This window comes from Mus pahari, chromosome 2, assembly GCF_900095145.1.
Source record: "Mus pahari chromosome 2, PAHARI_EIJ_v1.1, whole genome shotgun sequence".
Lineage (NCBI taxonomy): Eukaryota > Metazoa > Chordata > Mammalia > Rodentia > Muridae > Mus > Mus pahari.
The window spans coordinates 12,522,136-12,544,374 of NC_034591.1; the positions used below are offsets into that span (position 1 = coordinate 12,522,136).

General features: G+C 34.9%; 1 protein-coding gene across 1 annotated transcript in view; it reads left to right on the forward strand.

The window, feature by feature from the left end:
* Sema3c (semaphorin 3C) overlaps window positions 1-22,239 on the forward strand; it is a 148,571-nt gene that overhangs the window by 82,502 nt on the left and 43,830 nt on the right. The window contains exons 5-11 of the mRNA XM_021188608.2: window positions 1,984-2,103; window positions 9,542-9,632; window positions 11,633-11,752; window positions 14,032-14,174; window positions 15,341-15,455; window positions 16,935-17,004; window positions 20,995-21,139. Of these exons, the coding sequence (XP_021044267.1) occupies window positions 1,984-2,103; window positions 9,542-9,632; window positions 11,633-11,752; window positions 14,032-14,174; window positions 15,341-15,455; window positions 16,935-17,004; window positions 20,995-21,139 (804 nt within the window). The remainder of the gene's footprint in view (window positions 1-1,983; window positions 2,104-9,541; window positions 9,633-11,632; window positions 11,753-14,031; window positions 14,175-15,340; window positions 15,456-16,934; window positions 17,005-20,994; window positions 21,140-22,239) is intronic.

A 22,239-nucleotide genomic window follows, 5' to 3' on the forward strand; every position in this document is an offset into this window, starting at 1 on the left:
CTTCAGTGAAAACTTAGAAAGGGAAGTCTCCAGTTGCTTTGTCTTGAGCTCTGTAGATAACTGACTTGCATAAATTGTTGCTATAGTAAAAGGAAAAAANTCAACAATATANTTTATATTTTCATTCTTAGAACTATACTTATTTCATTCNATGCATATGTCTACTTATTATCGATAATATTTTCTTTCCTATGTGATAGAAGGCATGGGAATAATTATTTCCTATATTTTGCTATTATTATTTCCCAGAACAGTCAACGTTTCACTTTATAACAGATATGTATTGAGCATTTCGTATATTTTTCTTAAGGAGTTTTCATGATTCTTTATTTTTTCTTTTTGCATCTCAGTTTCCTTTAGAAAAGTAAACCAAGGCTACTTTGGTTGCTTTCTTTCATGTAGACAGCTACAGTAAGAAAGGTTTCAAACACAGGTATAATAATTAATACATACCTTTACCCATCTTGTCATATGTCACAGATTAAGAACCCACATTTTAATTTTATAGTTATTTATATTTATGCATTTATATTTATCCATGTATTAACTAGAAAAGGTGGCCATGATTACCATGGTGAACTCATGATAATACAGAATATGAATGAGCACAACTTCACTTCAAACATGTTTATACAGTGTGTGTGTGTGTGTGTGTGTGTGTGTGTGTGTGTGTGTGTGCTAGGTGTATGCCTGCATTACTCTTTTGCATCTATCTATGTATCTATGTATCTATGTATGTATCTATCTATCTATCTATCTATCTATCTATCTATCTATCTATCTATCTATCTATGTATGCGTTCTGTAAGTACAAACACAAGTGGAAGTCTGAGAATGTATTCCTTTTTTTTTTTTTTTTTTTTTTTTTTACAGTGTAGTTTCTGGGGATGAAACTCAGGGCTTCAGGCTTGGTGACAATAAACTTTCCTGTTGATTCATCTTGCTGACTGGACGTTGTATGCCTGCATTTCTGAACATGATCATATAAAAGAATGAGCTTGTAAAACTGTTCAGCATGAAACCTGATATAGGTTGAGCTTAGGTGACAGAAAGCATTTAGCATGCAAGCAGCAAGTCCAGAAAAAGCTTGTAAATGCTATGCTGGGTGGACTTGGTGGCCCAGCCACTTGCCATTCCAGTGCTCAAATGGTGACCATATATTTTCCAGATTAAATTGTCTGGCCAGTTTATCCATATCAGTGAATTCTAGATTTAACTCAGAGGCTCTGCCTCTGTGAATGCATTGAAGAGTGATTGAGGAAGACTCCTGACATCGACATCAAGTCTCCATACATAAGCACACATATATGACTGTGCATCAACACAACCACCTTCCCACATATGAATGATGTAACCTCATACAGCATATGAAGCATTACAGTAAAAATGAATTATTTTAATTGATACTGCTTATTCACAAGACAGATGAATGTAATAAACCAGGTTGTTCTCTTATTGTTTTTTGGAGGATGTCCCCTAACGATAGCATTAGACCCGTAGAAAATGTGCAGATGAACATGTCCAAAGTTAGAGTCATTAGCATGTTGCGGAGAATAAACTTGAGAGCATTTTCACATAAAGTCTTCAAATTAGGAAAGATAAACTAGAAACAGCAAAGACTGTATCAATCCCTGCTTTGTCCCCCTGAGCTCTGTGAGAGGAGAAGGCTTTGTTCTAGTCACTGAAAATGCCTGGAGTTCTGAGATCACCAGCTTAGGTTTGGTAAATCTCAGCTGAGGTACTCTTCTCTAATAATGCTGTAGCCATCTACAAGCAGCTGGATTTTTCAGCTGCCAAATTTCAACATCTGATTTCTTATTCTGTAAGTTAGATGTGTGTGTCCAGATTGCCTTTACAAGTTGTACATAGTTTCTCTAGGATTTGATAACAGCAGAGTTCATCTTCCACATCAAAGCTCGGGTTAGCAGAGCTGCTGTAGACAGTGGGAAGATGTGGCCTCACTAAATGCCCTTCTTTTGCCAGCATGGCTGTGGGAATTTTGTCCGGGTTATTCAGACCTTCAACCGTACTCACCTGTATGTCTGTGGGAGTGGAGCGTTCAGTCCAGTGTGTACCTACCTGAACCGGGGAAGGAGATCAGAGGTAAGCCTGACACTTTCTATTGTCAGTTTTGGTGTTACTGCCAGAAACTTGATGGCATTTTAGAATTAAAGATTTGGGATTATCAGTGATAGTAAAATATTTTCATATTTTTAAACACAGAAATATATTTTATATTGATGTTATCTGTCAAGGCAAGCTAAATTGTGTTCATTGGACTTTCAAGTTAAATGTTTTTACTTGTTTCTAAACATACAAACTTTAAAATAAAGGAAAAATATAATTTCATATTGTTTTCAATATAAAGTATTAAATTTAGAAGCAAGAAATACATGTTTATTCTTACTTTTTAAAATATATATTCATTTCACTTATATTTTAATTTCAATACACACTTATGGATATACTTTAAGATGTGTTTGAAACAGGATATTACATGTTTTTTTTGAAAAATAACTTTCTAAAATGATAAACCATGCATTCATTTAAAACTAACATTACCCTATGTTCATTCATTCTCACCTTACACTTTTATTGCTTAAGGTGATATGAGTTATTATGGTGTGGTGTTTGCTTAATATTAGTCAAACAGTCAGTTAATGTATTTAGTCAAACAGAAGGCTGGCTGCATTTGAACTGTGCTATCAAAGGCTGGGTTTGTTTGCCCAGTACAGCAAAAAAAAAAAAAGCCATGCATGGAGCCTTCCCCAGCTTTGATTCTTTATTTCCCCTAACATGATTATTTTAGAAACTAAATTACTTAAAATGATATTTAGTTTGTTATTTCACTTAAATTTAGAAAGTCCAGTTTTTAAGTCATGTCTTAATTGGCTTTTAAAGATCAGAATTGTGGATATGGAACTCCAGATATTACTGTTCATGTTCTTTTTGAAATTATTTTTCCTTAGTAAGTAGCACTATTCTTCACTGCAAACGTAGGTGGACAAAGATTCCTTTCTATTACATTTCATATATTTACATGTACTCATATGCAGTTAGATAAATAAAAGTCATATGGTCCTCCCTTTTTCTCACCATTTAATCTCATTTCCATTTTCAGACAGAGCTGTTTCCTTTTGTTAAAGCTATCTCTGTTCTGTGACTTCTCGCATTTCTCTTCCTCTAACTATCGAAGAACTTCTCAGGCACATAGCTTCTCCTAACAATTCTTCTTCCAGTTATCCATGACCTTATCAAGCATTTTAAATAGAGCTCTTCTTCCACACAATAACAAAACCTGATGAACTGCTGTGTTGATACTCACCTGCTCTTACTGTCACTGTGACTTCATGTATAATTAACTGTCAGCAAATGTGTGCCTCTAGGGTTGTTCATTCTGCTCATTTGCTTTGGCTACTCGGGGCCTTTGTATATCTCTATGAATTTTAAGTTTGTTTTTTTCCTAATTCTGAAAAATGCATCATTGATGTTTTGATTTTGTTGAACTTGCAAACCACTTTCAGACATAAAGCCATTTAAACAATGTTAATTTTGTGGATTAGTAAGCATAGGAGTTCTTTCCATTTCTAGTGTCTTTGTAAAATTCTCTCTTCAGCATCCTAGTCTTAGTTGTAGAGGGGTTTGCCTCCACAGTTACGCTTATCCTCTAGGTATGTTGGAAGCTTTTTGTGAATGGAATATTTTTTCCTAATTTCTTTCTCAGCAAGTTTGCTGTTTGTGTACAGAAAAAATGCTGTTGAGAACATGATGAAAATGGTATTGTACTCGCTGCTGATGAGAGAGTAAACCTGCATAGCTGCTTAGGCTTTACATGCAGGGTGTCAGGGAAGGGGTGTTTCAGAGGGGAAATGAGGAAATGGGATAAAATTTGAAATGTAAATAAAGAAAATTGCTAGTAAAAAAAAAAGAAATTAAAAAAAATGTAGGTGGCGCCACTATAACCCAGCTATTCTGCTTCTGAGTATATACAGAGTACGCTGGCTTGCTTTCTTTCTGTTGCTATGATAAAATACTCTACTCTGACTAATGCAACTTAATAGAGGAAGGGTTTAGTCAGCTCATAGTTCCACGACACACGGAAATCACAACAGTTGTATCTTGAAACAGCTAGTCACAGGAAGTTTGAAACCAAAGACAGAGAAAAAATACTACACACTTTATCTCACACGCACATCACAGAGTTTGTGCGAGGGGGCAGTGGCATGTGGGTAGTGATGGAATATCTGAGCTATAATAGCAGGAAGGAAAGAGAATGCTCAGTGGAAGCACAGGGACAGGTGGGTGGAGTCAAGGGAGGTATAACAAAGTATGTATAGAAATGCCGTAGAAAAGCTAATTCAAATGTTATTAAAATCCAAAGTTAGGACTCAAATATTACAAAGTCAAGTACACGCATACTAAGACAAGAAGGAGGATTACTGATGAACCGGGGAAGAGTAGTGCTGAATTCTTAGGAAATAAATGAAGAGTCTTATTTCTTCTTGAAGTAGATTATTCATATTTCACCACGTCTTCCCAGTGTAGACTGTAACTAGACTGTAATCAGGATCATGGAGAGGAGATGATGCCGAGTGATGGAGGAGTGAGCCACTAGAGACCATCCAGGCTATTTGATCAGTTCCTCCCCAGCCAACACTGTCTTATCCAGGGAAATCTGCTCCTGCCTCTAGGACCACAAGCAAGATTATTCAATTTCCCTGCTTTCTTTCAGTCTTATAATTATTTTCTTCATAAAGCAGATGTGTTAGGTGTCAGGGGATTGAATTTGCATTCTGTTTTTATCTTCACTTAGCTGTTATTGCCTGGGGATAACTTCCACTATATCATACTTCATCTAGCAAAAGCAAACTAATATTTTCTTCAAGTAAAGAAAACTTCTGGCTATGTATTTTGTCCTTATTTAATAAAGCCATGTCTAACTAGCCTCTCAACTCTGATTACCATGGTGCAAATTCTCTTACATTTTAAATTGTTTTTGCCATGATCATTGAGGTCAGAGAAGGTCAAATGATTGTCATCTAGTACCCAGATTTTTATAAAATTAAAATATAATTACACAATTTCTTTCTCATCTTCCTGATAGTTCTCCCATGTTCCCCTTTGCTACAACCTCTCAATTTTATGGCCTCCTATTATTTAACTATTTTTATTTCATGTACAAACAAATCTTGAAAACATGTTCCACAAAAATTAAATAGTAATATAGAGCTTTAGGGTTTTAAAAAATTATTTCATTTATTTATATTCTAGTAGGTGGCCGATTTGTCCTATTCATGGTATCTTTTGCCTTACAGAAGCTTTTCAGTTTCATGAGGTCCCATTTATCAATTGGTGTTCTGTTCACAAAATTTTCCCATGTGCCAATGACTTTAAGGATCTTCCCCACTTTCTTTCCTAATAGATTTGTATGCCTGGTTTAGGTTGAGATTCTTGATCCACTTGAACTTGAGCTTTATGCAAAGTAGTAAATATGGATCTATTTTCATTTTTCTACAGACAGACTGCCAGTTAGACCAGCGCCTTTTATTGGAGATACTTTCATTTTTTTCTACTGTCTGTTTTTGGGTTCTTTGTCGAAGATCAAGTTTTCATAGGTGGGTGGGTTTACATCTGGGTCTTCAATTCTATTCCATTGATTGGTATTCTGTTCCAACACCATGTGATTTTTATCACTATTGCTCTGTAGTACAGCTTGAAGTCAGGGATTGTGATTCCCCCAGAACATTTTTTATTGTTGAAAGTTGTTTTGGCTATCCTGGGTTTCTTGGTTTTCCATGTGAAGTTAGGAATTGCTCTTTCCATGTCTGTGAAGAATTGTGTTGAAATTTTGATGAGGATTCATTGAATATTTAGGAAGCTTTTGGTAAGATGGCAATTTTCACTATGTTAATCCCACCAATCCATGAGCATGGGAAATCCTTCCGTCTTCTGTAGTCTTCTTCAATTTTTTTTTCAGGGATATGAAGTTCTTGCACAGTTCTTTGACTTGCTTGGAAAGAGTTACACCAAGATATTTTATAATATTTGTGACTATTGTAAAAGGTGTTGTTTCCCATGTTTCTTTCTCAGTCTGATTATCATTTGTATAAAGGAATGCTACTAATTTGTTTGAGTTCATTTGTATCCTGCCACTTTGCCACGTTGCTGAAGTTGTTTATCTGCTGTAGGAATTCTCTGGTGGAATTTTGGGGGTATCTTGTGTGCACTATCCCATCATCTACAAATAGTGATACTTTGAATTTTTCCTTTCCAATTTGTATCCCCTTAATCTCTTTTTGTTGTCTAATTGCTCTAGCAAGAACTTTGAGTACTATATTGAGTAGATGGGGGAGAGTGGGCAGCCTTTTAGTGTACCTGATTTTAGTGGGATTGCTTCTAGTTTCTCTCCATTTAATTTGATGTTGACTGTTGGTTTGCTGCATGTTGCTTTTATTATGTGTAGGTATGCACCATGAATTCTTGATGACTCTAGGACTTTTAACATGAAGGGGAGTTATATCTCACCAAAGGCTTTTTCAGTATCTAATGAGCTGATCATATGAATTTTTTGCTTAAGTTTGTATACATAGTGTATTACATTGATGGATTTTTGTATGTTGAACCATCCCTGCATCCCTGGAACGAAGCCTAGTTGATCATGGTGAATGATTGTTTTGATGTGTTCCTGGGTTCAGTATTCAAGAACTTTATTGAGTATTTTTGTATCAATATTCATAAGTGAGATTGGTCTGAATTTCTCATTCTTTGTTGGACCTTTGTTGTAGGTATCATAGTAACTCTGGCTTCATAGAATGAATTAGGTAGTGTTTCTTTTGTTTCTATTGTATGCAATAGTTTGAGGAGTGTTGGTATTAGTTCTTCTTTGAAGGTCTGGTAGAATTCTGCATGGAAATGATCAGGCTCTGGGCTGATTTTTTTTTGGGGGGGGGGGTTAAAAGGTCTTTTATGGCTTCTGTTTCCTTAGGGGTAGGAGATTGTTTAGTCAGCTCACCTGATCTTGGTTTAACTTTGGTACATGGTATCTGTCCAGAAAAAAAAAATACATCTCATCTAGACTTTACAGTTTTGGAGAGTACAGGTTTCTGTAGTACATTCTGATGATATTTTCCTCAGGTTCTGTTCTTAGGTCTCCCTTTTCAGTTCTGATTTGTTAATTTGGATACTGTCTCTGTGCCCTTTAGTTACTTTGACTAAGGGTCTATCTATCTTGTTGATTTGTTGATAGAATCAGATCTAGGTTTTTATTATTATTATTCTTTGTATCATCTCTTTGTTTCTAACTGGTTGTTTTCAACCCTGAGTTTGACTACTATCTGTCTTCTTCTCTTCTTACATGTGTCTGTTTCTTACTGTTCTATAGCCCTCGGGTGTGTTGTTAAGTTTTTGTATGTAATCTCTCCAATTTCTTTATGAAGGTACTTAGTGCTATGCATTTTACTCTTAAGACTGCTTTTACTTTATCCCATAAGTTAGGGTATGGTATCTCTTCATTTTCACTGAATTCCAGGAAGTCTTTAATTTCTTTTTTTTATTTCTTCCCTGACCAATTTATAATTGAGTAGAGTTGTTCAGTTTCCAATGCTATGTGGGTTTTCTGTTGCTTTTGTTGTTATTAAAGACCAGCCTTAGTCCTTGGTGATCTGATAGGATGCATGTGATTATTTCAAACTTCTTGTATCTGTTGAAGGTTGTTTTGTGTTTGATTATATGGTCAGTTTTGGAGAAGGTTCCATGAGGTGCTGAGAAGAAGGTATATTTTCTTGTTTTGAGGTGAAATATTCTATAGATGTCTGTTAATTCCATTTGGTTCATAACTCACTGTGTCAATGTTTAGTTTCTGTTTCAGTGATCTGTCCATTGGTGAGATTGGGGTGTTGAAGTCTCCCACTATTATTGTGTGAGCTTCAATGTGTGTTTTAAGCTTTCGTAGAGTGTTTTATATGAATGTTGGTGCCCTTGAATTTTGGGCATAGATATGGAGAATTGAGACTTCCTCTTAGTGGATTTTTCCGTTGATGAATTCCCATCTCTCTTGATAACTTTTGGTTGGAAGTCTATTTTATTAGATATTTGAATGACAACTCAAGCTTGTTTCTTTGGACCATTTGCTTGAAAGACTTTTTCCTAGCCTAGTACACTGAGGTAGTGTCTGTCTTTGTCACTGAGCTGTGTTTCTAATATGCAGTAGAATGCTGGATATTGTTTATGTATCTAGTCTGTTAGCCTTTTTATTGGGGAGTTGAGTCCATTGATGTTGAGAGATACTAAAGACAGATGATCCTAAAGACAGATTATTAGTTCCTGTTATTTTTGTTGCTGGAAGTGGTATTATGTGTGTATGATTGTCTTCTTTTGGGTTTACTGTGACTTGTATAGTTTCTTGTGTTTTCTTGAATGTAGTTACCCTCCTTGTGATGGAGATTTCCTTCCAGTATCCTCTGTAGGGCTGGATTAGTAAAACATATTGTTTAAATGTGTTTTCTTCATCTATGGTAATTGAGAGTTTTGCTGTATATATAGCATCCTGGGTTGGCATTTGTGTTCTCTTAGGGTCTGGATGACATCAGTCCAGTATATTCTGGCTTTTAGATTCTCTGTTGAGACGTCTGGCATAATTCTAATAGGTCTGCCTTCATATGTTACTTGGCTTTTAATATTCTTTCTTTGTTCCATGCTTGTATTGTTTTGATTATTACATGACTAGAGTATTTTCTTGTGACCCAATCTATTTGGTGTTCTGTAGGTTTTGTAGGTTTCTTGTATACATATGACCATCTCTTTAGGTTAGGGAAGTTTTTTCCTCCCAGGGAGGCAAACAGGCTATAGAGGGTGGGAGAGTATGGGGCCTGCTGATCTGGCCCAGGTGAAAATGTGGACCTGAAGGAAGGTGGACTCAGCAGGGTGGATAGGTCCTGTGCTGGCTGGGCTCTGTGGGTGTCCAAGCTGGCATGGGTATTTGGAAGAGATTCTCACTTGTGTCTTTGGTTACTGCAGATCTGCTGAGAGGCATTCAGGCTGTAGGGTGTAGAGTGTATCTGGCTGCTGATCGGCCTGGGTGGCAAAGCAGACCTTAAGGGAGCTTTAGTCTTAAATTATCTTATTTTAGAGACATTATCATCGTTGCTTAGATGACTTAATTGTTGTTCCTTTTCTTTCTTTGAATAGGGCTCTACAAACATATCCAACTATCTGTATAATGATTTTACATTTTCAAGACTGGCTTAATGATGTTGATTTCAGGAATGTTGTTCTTGGGGCTGCAAAGTGTGATGAGGGTTAGCCCTGCTGATATTAGAGCATAGTAAGTTACAAATGGAATGCTTCATCCAGGGCAATTAAGTCTTAATATAGCACATTGGAAACATAGAGGTAGAAAGCAATTTTTGAAGATGGTTTATTTTATTTTATAACAATCATTTAGAATAAATTAATTATAATTTTGTTTCATTCTACTCATTGTACCATTTCATCTGTATAATGTAGTATTATCATCTGATACATTTTTTTTTTTACTACAAAGGACCAAGTCTTCATGATCGACTCTAAGTGTGAATCTGGCAAAGGACGATGTTCTTTCAACCCAAATGTGAACACTGTGTCTGTTATGATCAGTAAGTAGAAAATGAAGGGGGGAAAGGGATTAAAGAATAGAGAATACACAACCTATAAATTAGTTAATATGCCTGAAATATTTATTGATGTAAATGAGAAGATCATGAATCAGTGTGTATTTATTTGCCTTTTCAAAAATTTATCTCCATAAAATTGCTTGTCATTGTTTGTGTGAATCTCTCAATGTGCTGTAACGATTTGCTATGTCCACTTGATTGAAGTCACAAAATAGTAGAGAAGTTTCAAATACATCTATCAATTAAATGCTGATTAATGTTATGAATTAAAATAACTCTGGTTTTTGACAATACACAAACCGTCCACTCTCTCAAGCCCACTGTTCTTTTGCTATTTGGGGTACTTATTTAGAACACACACACACACACACACACACACACACACACACACACACATATATATATATATATATATATATATATATATATATATATATATATATGCTATTAGAGGCACTGAAGATATGGAGAAAGACATGAAGTCAGTTTGACAATTAGGCTTTTGTAACGTTTTAGATATGTTTGATAGATAAGGTTTGAAATTTGTAAGCCAACTTCTAAGGTTTTTTTCCCTTCCCTCTTGGTATATATAACCAAGAGCTGTGCTCATTAATATTATTGAACAGGGGAGATTTATAATTCCTGCGTTTATGACTAATAAGCTGTAACAAAATGGGACATAACTGTGTGCTATATTGACTTAATAGCCAAATCTGTATACACAACAAATATTCAAACAAATGTTTAAATAGCTGAACTATTCAGAACTGCTTGATTCTTATTTTCATTGTCATTTTTAAAAATGTCATCATGGGCTTTTTATTCCTCCTGGGAAGAAGAAATGGATATCAAGATGTCTCTCAATCTAGGTCCTTAACTAATAGGGGCTCTAGTTCAAAACCTGATGAGCTCATTTTAGAAACATTTCATTCTGTAGTCTGTCCTGCCCAACAAGATTATTGAGAATGCCTCAAATGTCCCAATCCTGAGAGCAATCTAGACCAGAGCACAGAAGCAGAGCTCAGAAGCAGGTCAGGCCAATGGGCCAAACATGAGGACTTACTTGACACTTGCTCCAAATGTTGTCTAGCTGTTTAGTACTAGAGGGCTATGTTACTTCTTACCAAATCAATATTTACAGCTCCATACTTAGGATAAAAATTTAAATTAATCTTCAAAGTTTCTAATTTTATATATATATATATATATATATATATATATATATATATATATTGCATGTGCATATATATTTATTCTAAAGACAAATATATCATATATATTAATATACATATGTGTAGACACAAACATATATATATTGTGTAGATACATATGTATATGTATGTGTATGTGCATGTGTATGTGTATATGTATATGTATATTAAACTAATTGAATAGGCCAGTTATGACAATTATTTATTTCTAGACATAGTTTCTTTCCTATTGGTTTATTTTTTTACAACAGTGTTATGGCTGAAAGAGTGAGCTCTGTTTACACTACTGGTAGCCTTGTACAACTGAAGATCAAAATGTAGAATTTAAATGATTAGTTTGTTCACCAATATTGTTCATTACAATATTATTGTACTTTCTGTGTCATCAGGTAATATAAGTATTATGTCCATCTTTTAGGTAAAGTCTTAAGTTTAACATGTGATGCATACTATTATGATTGTAGCTCATTTCTGATAATTTATGAATAAAAACGTTAAGATTCAGTGTGTTGAATGACATAGTCCTACATCCAAGTTTATTCCTTACTTAAAAATTTGAACAAGTAGTTTCAGATTTGTTCTAACCATATAGAATCATCACAATAAGAACATATTAAACCAAGTGTTTTATAAATGGTAGACAACAGAAACTCATTGATAGCTACAAACTTCTACTAATAATTGGGACAGTGTATTTTGCTAAAGCCCCTTGAATGTTAAAGTGAGCTCACAATGCATTAGATTTCTCTGATAAATTTTCCCTTTTCGTAGATGAGGAACTCTTCTCAGGCATGTATATAGACTTCATGGGAACAGATGCTGCTATTTTCCGAAGTTTAACTAAGAGGAATGCAGTTCGAACTGATCAACATAATTCAAAATGGCTGAGTGGTAAAGAAACATTTACTGCATTTTCTCCTTGGACATCTTGCTTTAACTTAATATTTAATTATCTGTGGGTAATAGAAAAAGAAATTCAAAACGAAAATATCAGGATCTTACATGAGTAGTTATACTTCTATACTCAAAGTGACCAATATTTAAGATAAATAAATGGCCATCATATTTATTCCAATTGATTTATTTATAAATGATACAATAATTGTAAAGCTACATAAATACAAATGTCAGTGATAGCCATCATGAATACTTCCACTTGTTAAATGGTAATATGTTCCAGATAATTGTGGTTTTAGTTTCCTTGGATTGCTTTTGTAAATCCATAATTCTAAATCAAAGATTTTTTTTTCTAAATTCATAGCTTAAGATATAATGAATGGATCATATGAATAAACTCTTTGTGTTTGTTTACACTAAGAACCAATAGAGATAGAGAATTACTTATCAATTTTTATTTTTAATTTATTTATTCATTTTACCTCCTAGTATCAGCCACCCTCTCCTCCCAGTACCCCCTCACACCTATCTTTGTCCTGGTTATCACCTCCTCTTCTCTTCTGAGAAGGGGGAACCACTTCTGGTTGTTTCCTGTCATCATCTATTGTCCTGTCCTATCCCCTATCATCGTGCCTGCCCCTCCCCCCACTACATCAAGTCAATGCAGGACTAGGTACATCCTCTCCCCAGAGGCCAGACAGGGTGTCCCAGCTAGGGGAATGGGGTCCATAATCAGGCAACAGAGTTAAAATCAGCCCCTACTCCAGGTGTTGGGGAACCCCATGAAAACCAACCTGCACATCTGCTATGCATTTACAGGATGCAGGGAACACTAATTCCACCCCTTGATCTCTTTAGTTGGTGGTTCAGTCTCTTGGAGTCTCTAAGGCTTCAGGTTTGTTGACTCTGTTGTAGATGCCCTGTCTACTTTGGGTTATATATTACTTTTTTTTAAATGACTAATATAAAATATAAATCAAATGTATAATGATTTTATGATACTTGTTTAGTTGTTTCAAATTCTCAGGGTTACAAAGAATTCATACACTGAAAGGAAAATAATTTGATTTTTCTGCAACATTACAATCAGTCTCTGTCATGTAGAGGGGGAGGAAACCACTGAGTGCTTGCCATTCTACCCCCAGGAAATCTGCAAGCTCACTCAAAATTGCCTATTTAGTTAATGATGCAGTTTAGCATGAATCACCATAATTAAACATTTTATTTCACTGATAGGACAACATATGAATGCACTGATTGTCATTTTACTTCTTCAAATTATTCTGTCAGTGTATCTAGAAATAGAATGTTCTAAAAAGTTGTTTTGTTCCTGAAATAAGAGTTCTATGTCTGCACTAACCACATTTTTTTCCCTTGGGAAGTTTACTCTTCATTTTATTTGCTGTCTTTTAAGGAAAAAGAAAGTGTTAGATTTCTCATGCCCCATCACTGTTATGACCTCCTCTTTTCCCCTCCTCTTTCCCCCTCCTCTTTTCCCCTCCTCTTCCTCCTCCTACTCCCCTCCCTCCCTCTCCTCCTCCTCTCAGTCCTTCTCCTGATTAAAGTTGTATCTTGTTTCCCTTAATTTAAAAGACTTTTTTCATACAATATATTCTGATTATAGTATTCCCTCCCCTATTCCTCCAGTTCCTCTCCATCTCCTCTCGCATCCAGAGCCACGCCCTTTCTATCTCTTATAAGAAGACAAAGAGGCACCGAAGTCATATTAATAAAGAAAAATGATACTGTAAGATAAAGAAAAACAAGTGAATTCAAATAAAACAAAACAACCAATCATGAGAAAGAGCCAAAGAAAAGCACAACAAACTCATGTAGACACAGACACTAACACATTCACACACACAGAAGTCCCATAAAAATTTGAAACCCGTATATATAAACAAAGACCTATAAAGTAAAACTGACACAAAACTAAAAGAATTCCCTAACTTAACGTTAGGGGATAGAGTCCCTCCAAACATCCCATTGAATTCGTATTTTTTGGCCATCTGCTGTTAGGCATGGGGCCTGCCTCTAAGAGTGCTTTGCTTCTCCCGTAAGACACCCTTGAATAAAACAAACATCTGTTAAGCTAGAGCTCTAGTTTGTCATGTTTGATACTTTCCATGAGGTATGTTGATACTACTTTTTGCAATCTTGCCTATGTACAGTGGATTATTTGATGTTGAGAAATAAATGCATCTTTGTCTATTTCAAAGAATGATTTGTGGCCTTTTAATCATGAGACCATTATCTTTGTATGTATTTTGCAGAACCGATGTTTGTGGACGCACATGTGATCCCAGATGGGACTGATCCAAATGATGCTAAGGTCTATTTCTTCTTCAAAGAAAGACTGACTGACAACAATAGGAGCACAAAACAGATTCATTCCATGATTGCAAGGATATGCCCTGTGAGTGCACTGGAATGTCTATTTATAGAAAGACTTTAAATAATGTAATATGCTTTCTGATATTTATTTGTGTTTTTACTGTTTAGTGGTATCAATGAGTAAACTATAGAAAGATTTTTAGTATACCATGTATTTTACAGTTTCTGTGAGACAATTGTACCACATCTTAGGAAAAATATTCAGGGAAATATTTTGATTATTGTTCTAAATTTAAAACTAGTTTTGGCTAGTTTTGCAACTTCCTACTGTGTTGCATTCACACAAATGGGAAATTGTATATTAACAAAGGAAACAAAATAATTATTGTAAATGAAAGACACTTGAATCTCAATAAAACGTAATTATGGTGGAGCTGAAGATACCAGTGGAAATTTTAAAAATACACTTCTACTTTTAAAGAGCAAATCATCAGCATATTAGCAGTATACACAAAAACATTGTCTAAAATTCATGACTTAATCTTCTATAGGCTTATTATAAACTTTTGTTGGCTTATTTATGATAATTTGTCAGATGTATTTATTGAAGTGTCCAGTTTCTACTTATCTTTTATTACTGCAATATTTTGTGGGCTAGAACACAACTATTTCTCATTAATTTTCATCAAAATAGCAAAGCTAGCAGAAATGAAAAGGCCATTGGACACAGGGGAAGACAAAAGTCATCAGGAGACTGTATGAAAGAGCAAACCCAATACTCTGTGTGTTAGCCAAGAAAATGTATATAATATACAACCCTCTCAGAAATACTAAGGATTAAGTAAATATACTGAGAGAACAGAGGTGAAATAGAAGTATCTGGAGCCATGTGATATGGAATATACCTATTCTCCTGAATATAATAAGCTCAGAAAGCCAAACATATTTTCATTTATATTTAAGAGAATATATATACTTGCTTTGTGAAGAGGCAAATATTTATCTATTCACCACATATGAGAGTTTATGTAACATACTCTAACACTTGAGTCATATACTTGTATCTCCACACAGTCCATTTCTTTCTGGCATTATACTATAAAAGATTATATATCCTACTCTTTCTGTACAATGACTGCTTTCTCTAATCTTCAGATTACAATAAATTGTGAATTAGAGTTTAAGTTAAAAATTTAATACACAATTGTTTCTCCAATCATCTGAATTGTGTTTATAAAATGTTTTCAGAATGACACTGGCGGACAACGTAGTCTTGTCAACAAGTGGACCACATTCTTAAAGGCAAGACTTGTATGCTCAGTCACAGATGAAGACGGCCCAGAGACACATTTTGATGAACTAGGTGGGTGGATGTAAAAATTAGCATTGTTTCTGAGAAGACTTTAGGAGCATCAAGTGACTTAACGAAGTTTCAGAAAGGATGCATCTTCCTTGGATATTTACAGTGTAAAAGTTGTTTCACCGTGAATGGGGAAATCACACACCGCTCACCAGTGTATTTAGTATTTTCCTAATTTCTTTTACCATTGAGTATACTGTTGAATCCTAGGACATGAATGAGTATAGGGTGGAAGGACTTGTATAATCTATATATAGGTAATATGTTTACTTCTTTATATTTATAAATCAATATTTTGTATATATCTGTAATATTCTGATCTAAATTTAAATATTTTAAATCAGATTATCATGTAATATCCTTAATTAAATTCTGATATGATTTAAGTCACTTTATGTAAGGACATGCATGTATATTTCTATAACTACTGCATTTAGTATAATATTTAGTAGAGTTTAAGGAGAATGTTCAATTACAAATTACAAGCATTATGCTCCTAGCTTGCTTCTTCTCAATGATTCAGACTAAGTATTCCTCCTATGACAGAAGGCTTACATGGTCTGCAGATCAAATAAAGATTAACAGTATAGCTATGAATAGCTTTCTATATTAATGTGACATATATATCATAATGCTGTGGTAATTAAGCTTCATTAAGAAACAACTCTTTTTAAACACTGTCCATTAAAATGTATAAGACAGTCATCCTCAGATTTTGATTAATATGAGTTTAACTATAAATATTTATTACAAAATTCAGTGTTATAAACCCTAAGGAGACTGTTGCTCACCTTAAAAGGGATTTTCTATCAAATAAACTTTGGTTCTTCAGGAGTCAAAATTCATGTGTGAATTTATTGTATTATAAATACATATGACTCTGCCTTTTAATATCCATTAGTCTTTTTAGAGGAATTGTATTAGGTAAGATATTCCTGAAAATTTTAATCATAAGCCTATATAAAGTTTTACTTCTTATGAAGGAAGGGCCTTATGAAAAAGATTATCTTCAGCATTATAACTTTAAATCATAGGTTGAAAGGAAATTGACAGTTTCATTATTTTAAAATTCAAAAAAAAAGTCCTTTACTGTTTCATCAGAAACAAGAAGACAGAGAAACAAGCAACAGGAGAATATCTGTGCCATTCCCACCACAGACAACTATGCCTTCTCTCGGTACCTTGTAGAACTAAGGTTTTCAAATGTCTTGTTCACATTATCTACAATTTGGGGTTCCTCTTAGCATTTATACATCATCATTTTCATAGAGATATAGTCTACATAAATGCCCCAAGGCCAGACTAGCATTTTATTTATGTTTCCAAGAATGTATCATCACATTATATCAAATTGTATTGTTCACCAGAAACAGCTTCCTAAGGACTACTTTTCACAGTTGAAATTTGTGTCTTGGGATAAGCAAAACGAAGCAATTAAAATTTCATTTAAGCAATAAAAGAATGTCCTTTTCCTTCGTATAGAGGATGTCTTTCTGCTGGAAACCGACAACCCAAGGACAACGCTGGTGTATGGCATCTTCACCACATCAAGGTAACTATTGAACAGTCACAGCTCTTCAGTTAAACAAATCCTGGTTTTTACTTTTTCCAGATTACCAAAATATATTTGATCTTAAAGAATTCTTCCAAAAAAAGTTTGCAGAGAGTTTTAAAAACAATTACATGTTGTTCTCTAGAAAAAAAAAAAATGAAACTATAAATTAAATTGTAGAAGTAAAATGCTTAAAGTATTTTATTTAAATAACAAGAGTAAAGACCAATAATTCTAATCAAATCTATAGAAACTTAGGTTTTGGTAATGATAGATATGTTTCTTTCCTGAATTTTGGCAGTGGTAGCACAAGTATATACATAGAACCCATAAAAGTGTATATGTGTGATTATTTAAATTTTATAATAAATATGCATTAGGAAATCTAAGAAGAAGTTTGAATTTGCACTGAAATAACTTTCAGTTCTTCACTAATCTACATCCTTTATTACAAGGATCTAAGTAAAACTGAACTGGTTCTATTATTCTATAATATGATAATATTTTTGCATTTCAAAATTGGCTTAATAGGAGTGTAACGTCAACTTTATCATGTTTTGCATGCCTTTCTCCTATACCTAAAATTTCATGTGTACATTTCTGTAGATTAGTTTTGTACTAGGGTGTTAGGATGAATTCAGTCTCAAACTCCAGATTTGTCTATTGAGCCAGTAGTCCTATGTATTGGTTCTTTGTTACTTAATAGAAAACTTCAAAGCAGTTGTACTGGCTAGCTTTGTGTCAACTTGACACAACTGGAGATATCACAGAGAAAGGAGCTTTAGTTGGGGAAATGGCCCCATGAGATCCAGCTGTGGGGCATTTCCTCAATTAGTGATCAAGGGGGAGAGGTCCCTTGTGGGTGGGACCATCTCTGGGCTGGTAGTCTTGGATTCTATAAGAGAGCAGGCTGAGAAAGCCAGGGGAAGCAAGTCAGTAAAGAACATCCCTCCATGGCCTCTGCATCAGCTCCTGCTTTCTGACCTGCTGGAGTTCCAGTCCTGCATCCTTTGGTGATCAACAGCAGTATGGAAATGTAAGCCTAATAAACCCTTTCCTCCCTAACTTGCTTCTTGGTCATGATGTTTGTGCAGGAATAGAAACCCTGACTAAGACAGCAGTTATTGAAAGAATTATTTTATAAGTGAATTTTAAATGAGGGAAGAGCCTGGGAAGATACCACAGTGAGAAAGATCTTACTGTCCATGAGACCCTGACCTCCATGGAAACGCCAAGCATGGCATCACATGTTTAGCCCCGGGATTGTTCAGGATGTAGAGAGGGTGGGTCCTGAGCAGCTTGCTGGTTAGCTAGTGTCACCAAAACAGCAAGTCTTGGGTTCATTGTGAGGCCCTATATTAAGGGGAAAAGGCTGGCAATGATAGAGGAGTGACTTTTGTATGCACACATACACCTGTACATAATATGTATAGACATATGCATATGTGCACTCACTCATACACCACACACAAAATAGTTTAAAAAGCAGCATAAGATGTGGTGGTGCAATTGTAAACTGCTATGAGCCTTTCAAAATAAAACAGTTGGCAGGAATACTGATGAATAATTGCTTATGTTTGGCCTGCAAGAAATCCAGACGGTCATCCTGGACACTGTGCTCAGCTACTGTTCTAGCAAAGGAGTAGTCTCACATTGCTCATCATGCAGCAGAATTACCAAATTTTCAATAAAATAATGATTTTAATATAATATGTTCTACTTTTATGTTTGTCAAAAGCATGATTTCAATTATTCTGACCTAACGATAATGGAAATCATTTTTATTAAGGATTTAAACAAATTTATGACTAAATAGACCTTAATAAAATGGTCTTGAATCCTTTGGGAAAGCAGGAGTATACCCACATGCCTCTTGATGCATCTTGCTATGTGAGAGTACTTATAAAACTCTGTGTGTGCATGTGTGCGGGTGTGTGGGCGTGCGCGTGCGTGTGTGCGTGTGCATGTGTGTTTGCATGTGTGTAAGCCAGAAAAAAATCTCAGTTGTTCTTTCTCAGGAATCATCATCCAACTTGCTTTTTTCAGACAGAGATTTTCAGAAGCCTGCGGTTCACCCAGGCTGGGCAGGATGACCAGGTTGCAGGTGAAACCCAGTGCCTGTCTCCCCCTCAGTGGGGTTATCAACACATTTCCCTAATCACTCATGGTTTTGGTCCTTTCTTCTGTGGGTACTGGGGATTGATCTTAGTCTCTTGTGCTTGCAAAGTCAGTGCTTTATCAATTGAGCTCTCACCTCATCCCCATCACTGGATCTTTTTCATGGTGTGATTAAAGGAAAAATACACATACAAAGACAACACGGACCTCTCCAGCTGTCAATCAGGCTATCATAGAAGAACACCAAAGTTATGATAGTACTACTGTAAGAAAACATGATGCTCACTTATTAATGGGAATTAATACCAGGTGAAATTAATATTCTGTTTGTGATTGATTAGATTAAAAATTCATAGTTTTGGTTTTTTTTATTTTATTGAAAATAGATTTTTTTCCTCACATAATATATTCTGATTATGGCTTCTTTCCCTCCACTCCTCCCAGTTCTCCCCAGATCTCTCACATCTGGATCCACTACCTTTCTGTCTCTCATTAGAAAACAGACTTCTAAGAGATAGTAATAAAATTTAATATAATAAGATAAACCAAAAACTAACACATCAAGTGGACAGAACACAAACAGACAGAAGTAAATAGCCCAAGAGGAGACATAAAGTCTGATTCACTCATTTGCACACTTAGGAATTCTATAAAAATATTAAATTGGAAAGCCATACTATACGCACAAAGGAACTTTTGGGTGAATAGAGATAGGAAAAATATACAAGTAAATTAAAGTTAAAACAAAAAATAATAAAATATTTCTTTTTTGTTTTTAAAATGAAAAAGTCCTGACATGACAATATTGAGACAGGAGCCGCCAAAGATGTCCTTGAGTCCATTTTCTGTTGGCTATCTCCTGTTGGGCATGCAGCCTACCCTTGAGAATAGTTCATTTCCCCAGTCACACTCCCTGAGAGAAAACTAAATTTGCATTTGCAATTGGTTATCAAATGGAGTTTGCTTCTGGGTTAAAGATAGGGGGTCTGTGTCTACTTCTCTTAGCTGTTGGTTCTCTTCTATTGCAGACCCATACCCTGGTCTCTGCGAGTTCGTATGTGCTGTGATCGTGTTGATTTAGAGGGCTGTGTTTCTTGATGCCCTCCTTTCTTCCTGGCTCTTGCACTAGACCTTCCCCTGAGTTGGCTGAGCCCTGTGGGGGAGGGATTTGATGGACACATCCCTATCAGGGAAGAGTGTTACAAGTTCTTTGTCCCTGTATCATATCTGGTAACGGGTCTCTGCGTCGGTTCCCCTCTGCCTCAAGAGGAAGCTTCTATATTGCTGGCTGAGCAAGGCACTGATCTGCTTCCCTGGCCAAAGTGCTCAAATTCACATTTTTAATTTCAATCATCACTGAATATTTGTTGCTGCTAAAATAAACTAATTAGAAATTTTATCATTCTAATTTTTGGAAATGTTAGAACTTTGTTCCAACTTATTATTGTTTATTCCTGAGTTAATTAATTAAATATGGCAATGGTTTATAATCTATGACTTACTTCAAAATAACTGGATATTATTAAATTTTTAAAGTATACAAAATTACTTAGCTTTTTATTTGAACCTTACTTATGTGTAGTATATATTTTTATGGCAGGCTTCTTTATTTATTTTGTGAGATATATATATATATATATATATATATATATATATATATATATATATATATATGCATGCATGACACAGCGCACATGAAGGGTCAGAGGCTAACATGTGGAAGGTGACTTCCTGCTTCCACACTGTGTGTTAGCAAAATTCAAACCAGGTTGTGAGACTTGGTGGCTGGTATGTTTACCCACAGAGCTATCTTACCGCAACAACTGTAATGTATTTTAATAAAAATAAGAGATTCTTTGTTTTCATTTTCAGCTCTGTTTTTAAGGGATCGGCAGTGTGTGTGTATCACTTATCCGATATACAGACTGTATTCAATGGGCCTTTTGCCCACAAGGAAGGGCCCAATCACCAGCTGATATCCTATCAAGGCAGAATCCCATATCCTCGCCCAGGAACTGTAAGTACCCATAAAATGTACTCTCATCATACTTAAGCAAACGTTATATTTACATTATTAAATATAACTGTGATCCTATGGGTATGATCATTATAATTTTTCAGGTTTATGTTTCCAGATTAATCCTTTTTGGTTTGAGATTTTGCTAATATGCCGTATATGTTATAAAATGTATTATAAATATGTAAAATATCTGCTATTTTTCTAAGCACTATAATTACCAACAAAATCTCAGTGAGACCCCAGAGCAACTTATTTAAAAATGATAGAGATTTGTTTTCTAATTTTAAAGCTCTAATGTTGTAAATTTTAGTTGAAGACTAAATATTTTAACACTATTGCTAGCATATGCATGCATGCATACATGAATGCAGACACACACACATACACACACACAAACACACACTTTTCATTTCTTTTGTTGATAGTGTTCTACTGTATAGCCTTTGCCAGTATAAATAATCACTAAGTAGGCCAGGCTGGTCTTGAACTCACATAGATCCACCTGCCTCTGCTTCCCAAGATCTGGAATCAAAGGCATGTGCCACCATGTGTGTGTGTGTATTTTATATTTTATACTAAAATTTTCATCTTATATATGATCACATGAATTATTAACTTAGTGGTAACTTAAATTAGCTGTTTTTTTTAACTTATGTGTCTGCTTGAATGAAGAGTAGTTAATTGAAAAAGATGAGAGAGCATTTCTTTTAAATCCTTATCAAATGAACAAGCACAACTTTCGAGGACCTTTGGGAATAAGGGTAAGTGAGTTCTAAAAGGGAAATTTGTAACTGTGCATGTTTGCATGAAAAAGTTAAAATGGAATTGGAAAGATGGCTCAATTGTTAAGATCATTCCTTGCTCTTGCAGACCACCCAGCACCTATGTGGTGGTTCACAATCATCTCCCACTCCAATTGCAGTGAATCTAAAGCCCTCTTTTTTAAAAATTAATTAATTTATTTATTTTAGCTTATTTTATTTTATTGGATATTTTCTTTATTTACATTTCTTTTTGTTTGTTTTATTCATTTATTTATTATTAATATATTCTTTATTTACTTTTCAAATGCTATCCCGAAAGTTCCCTATACCCCC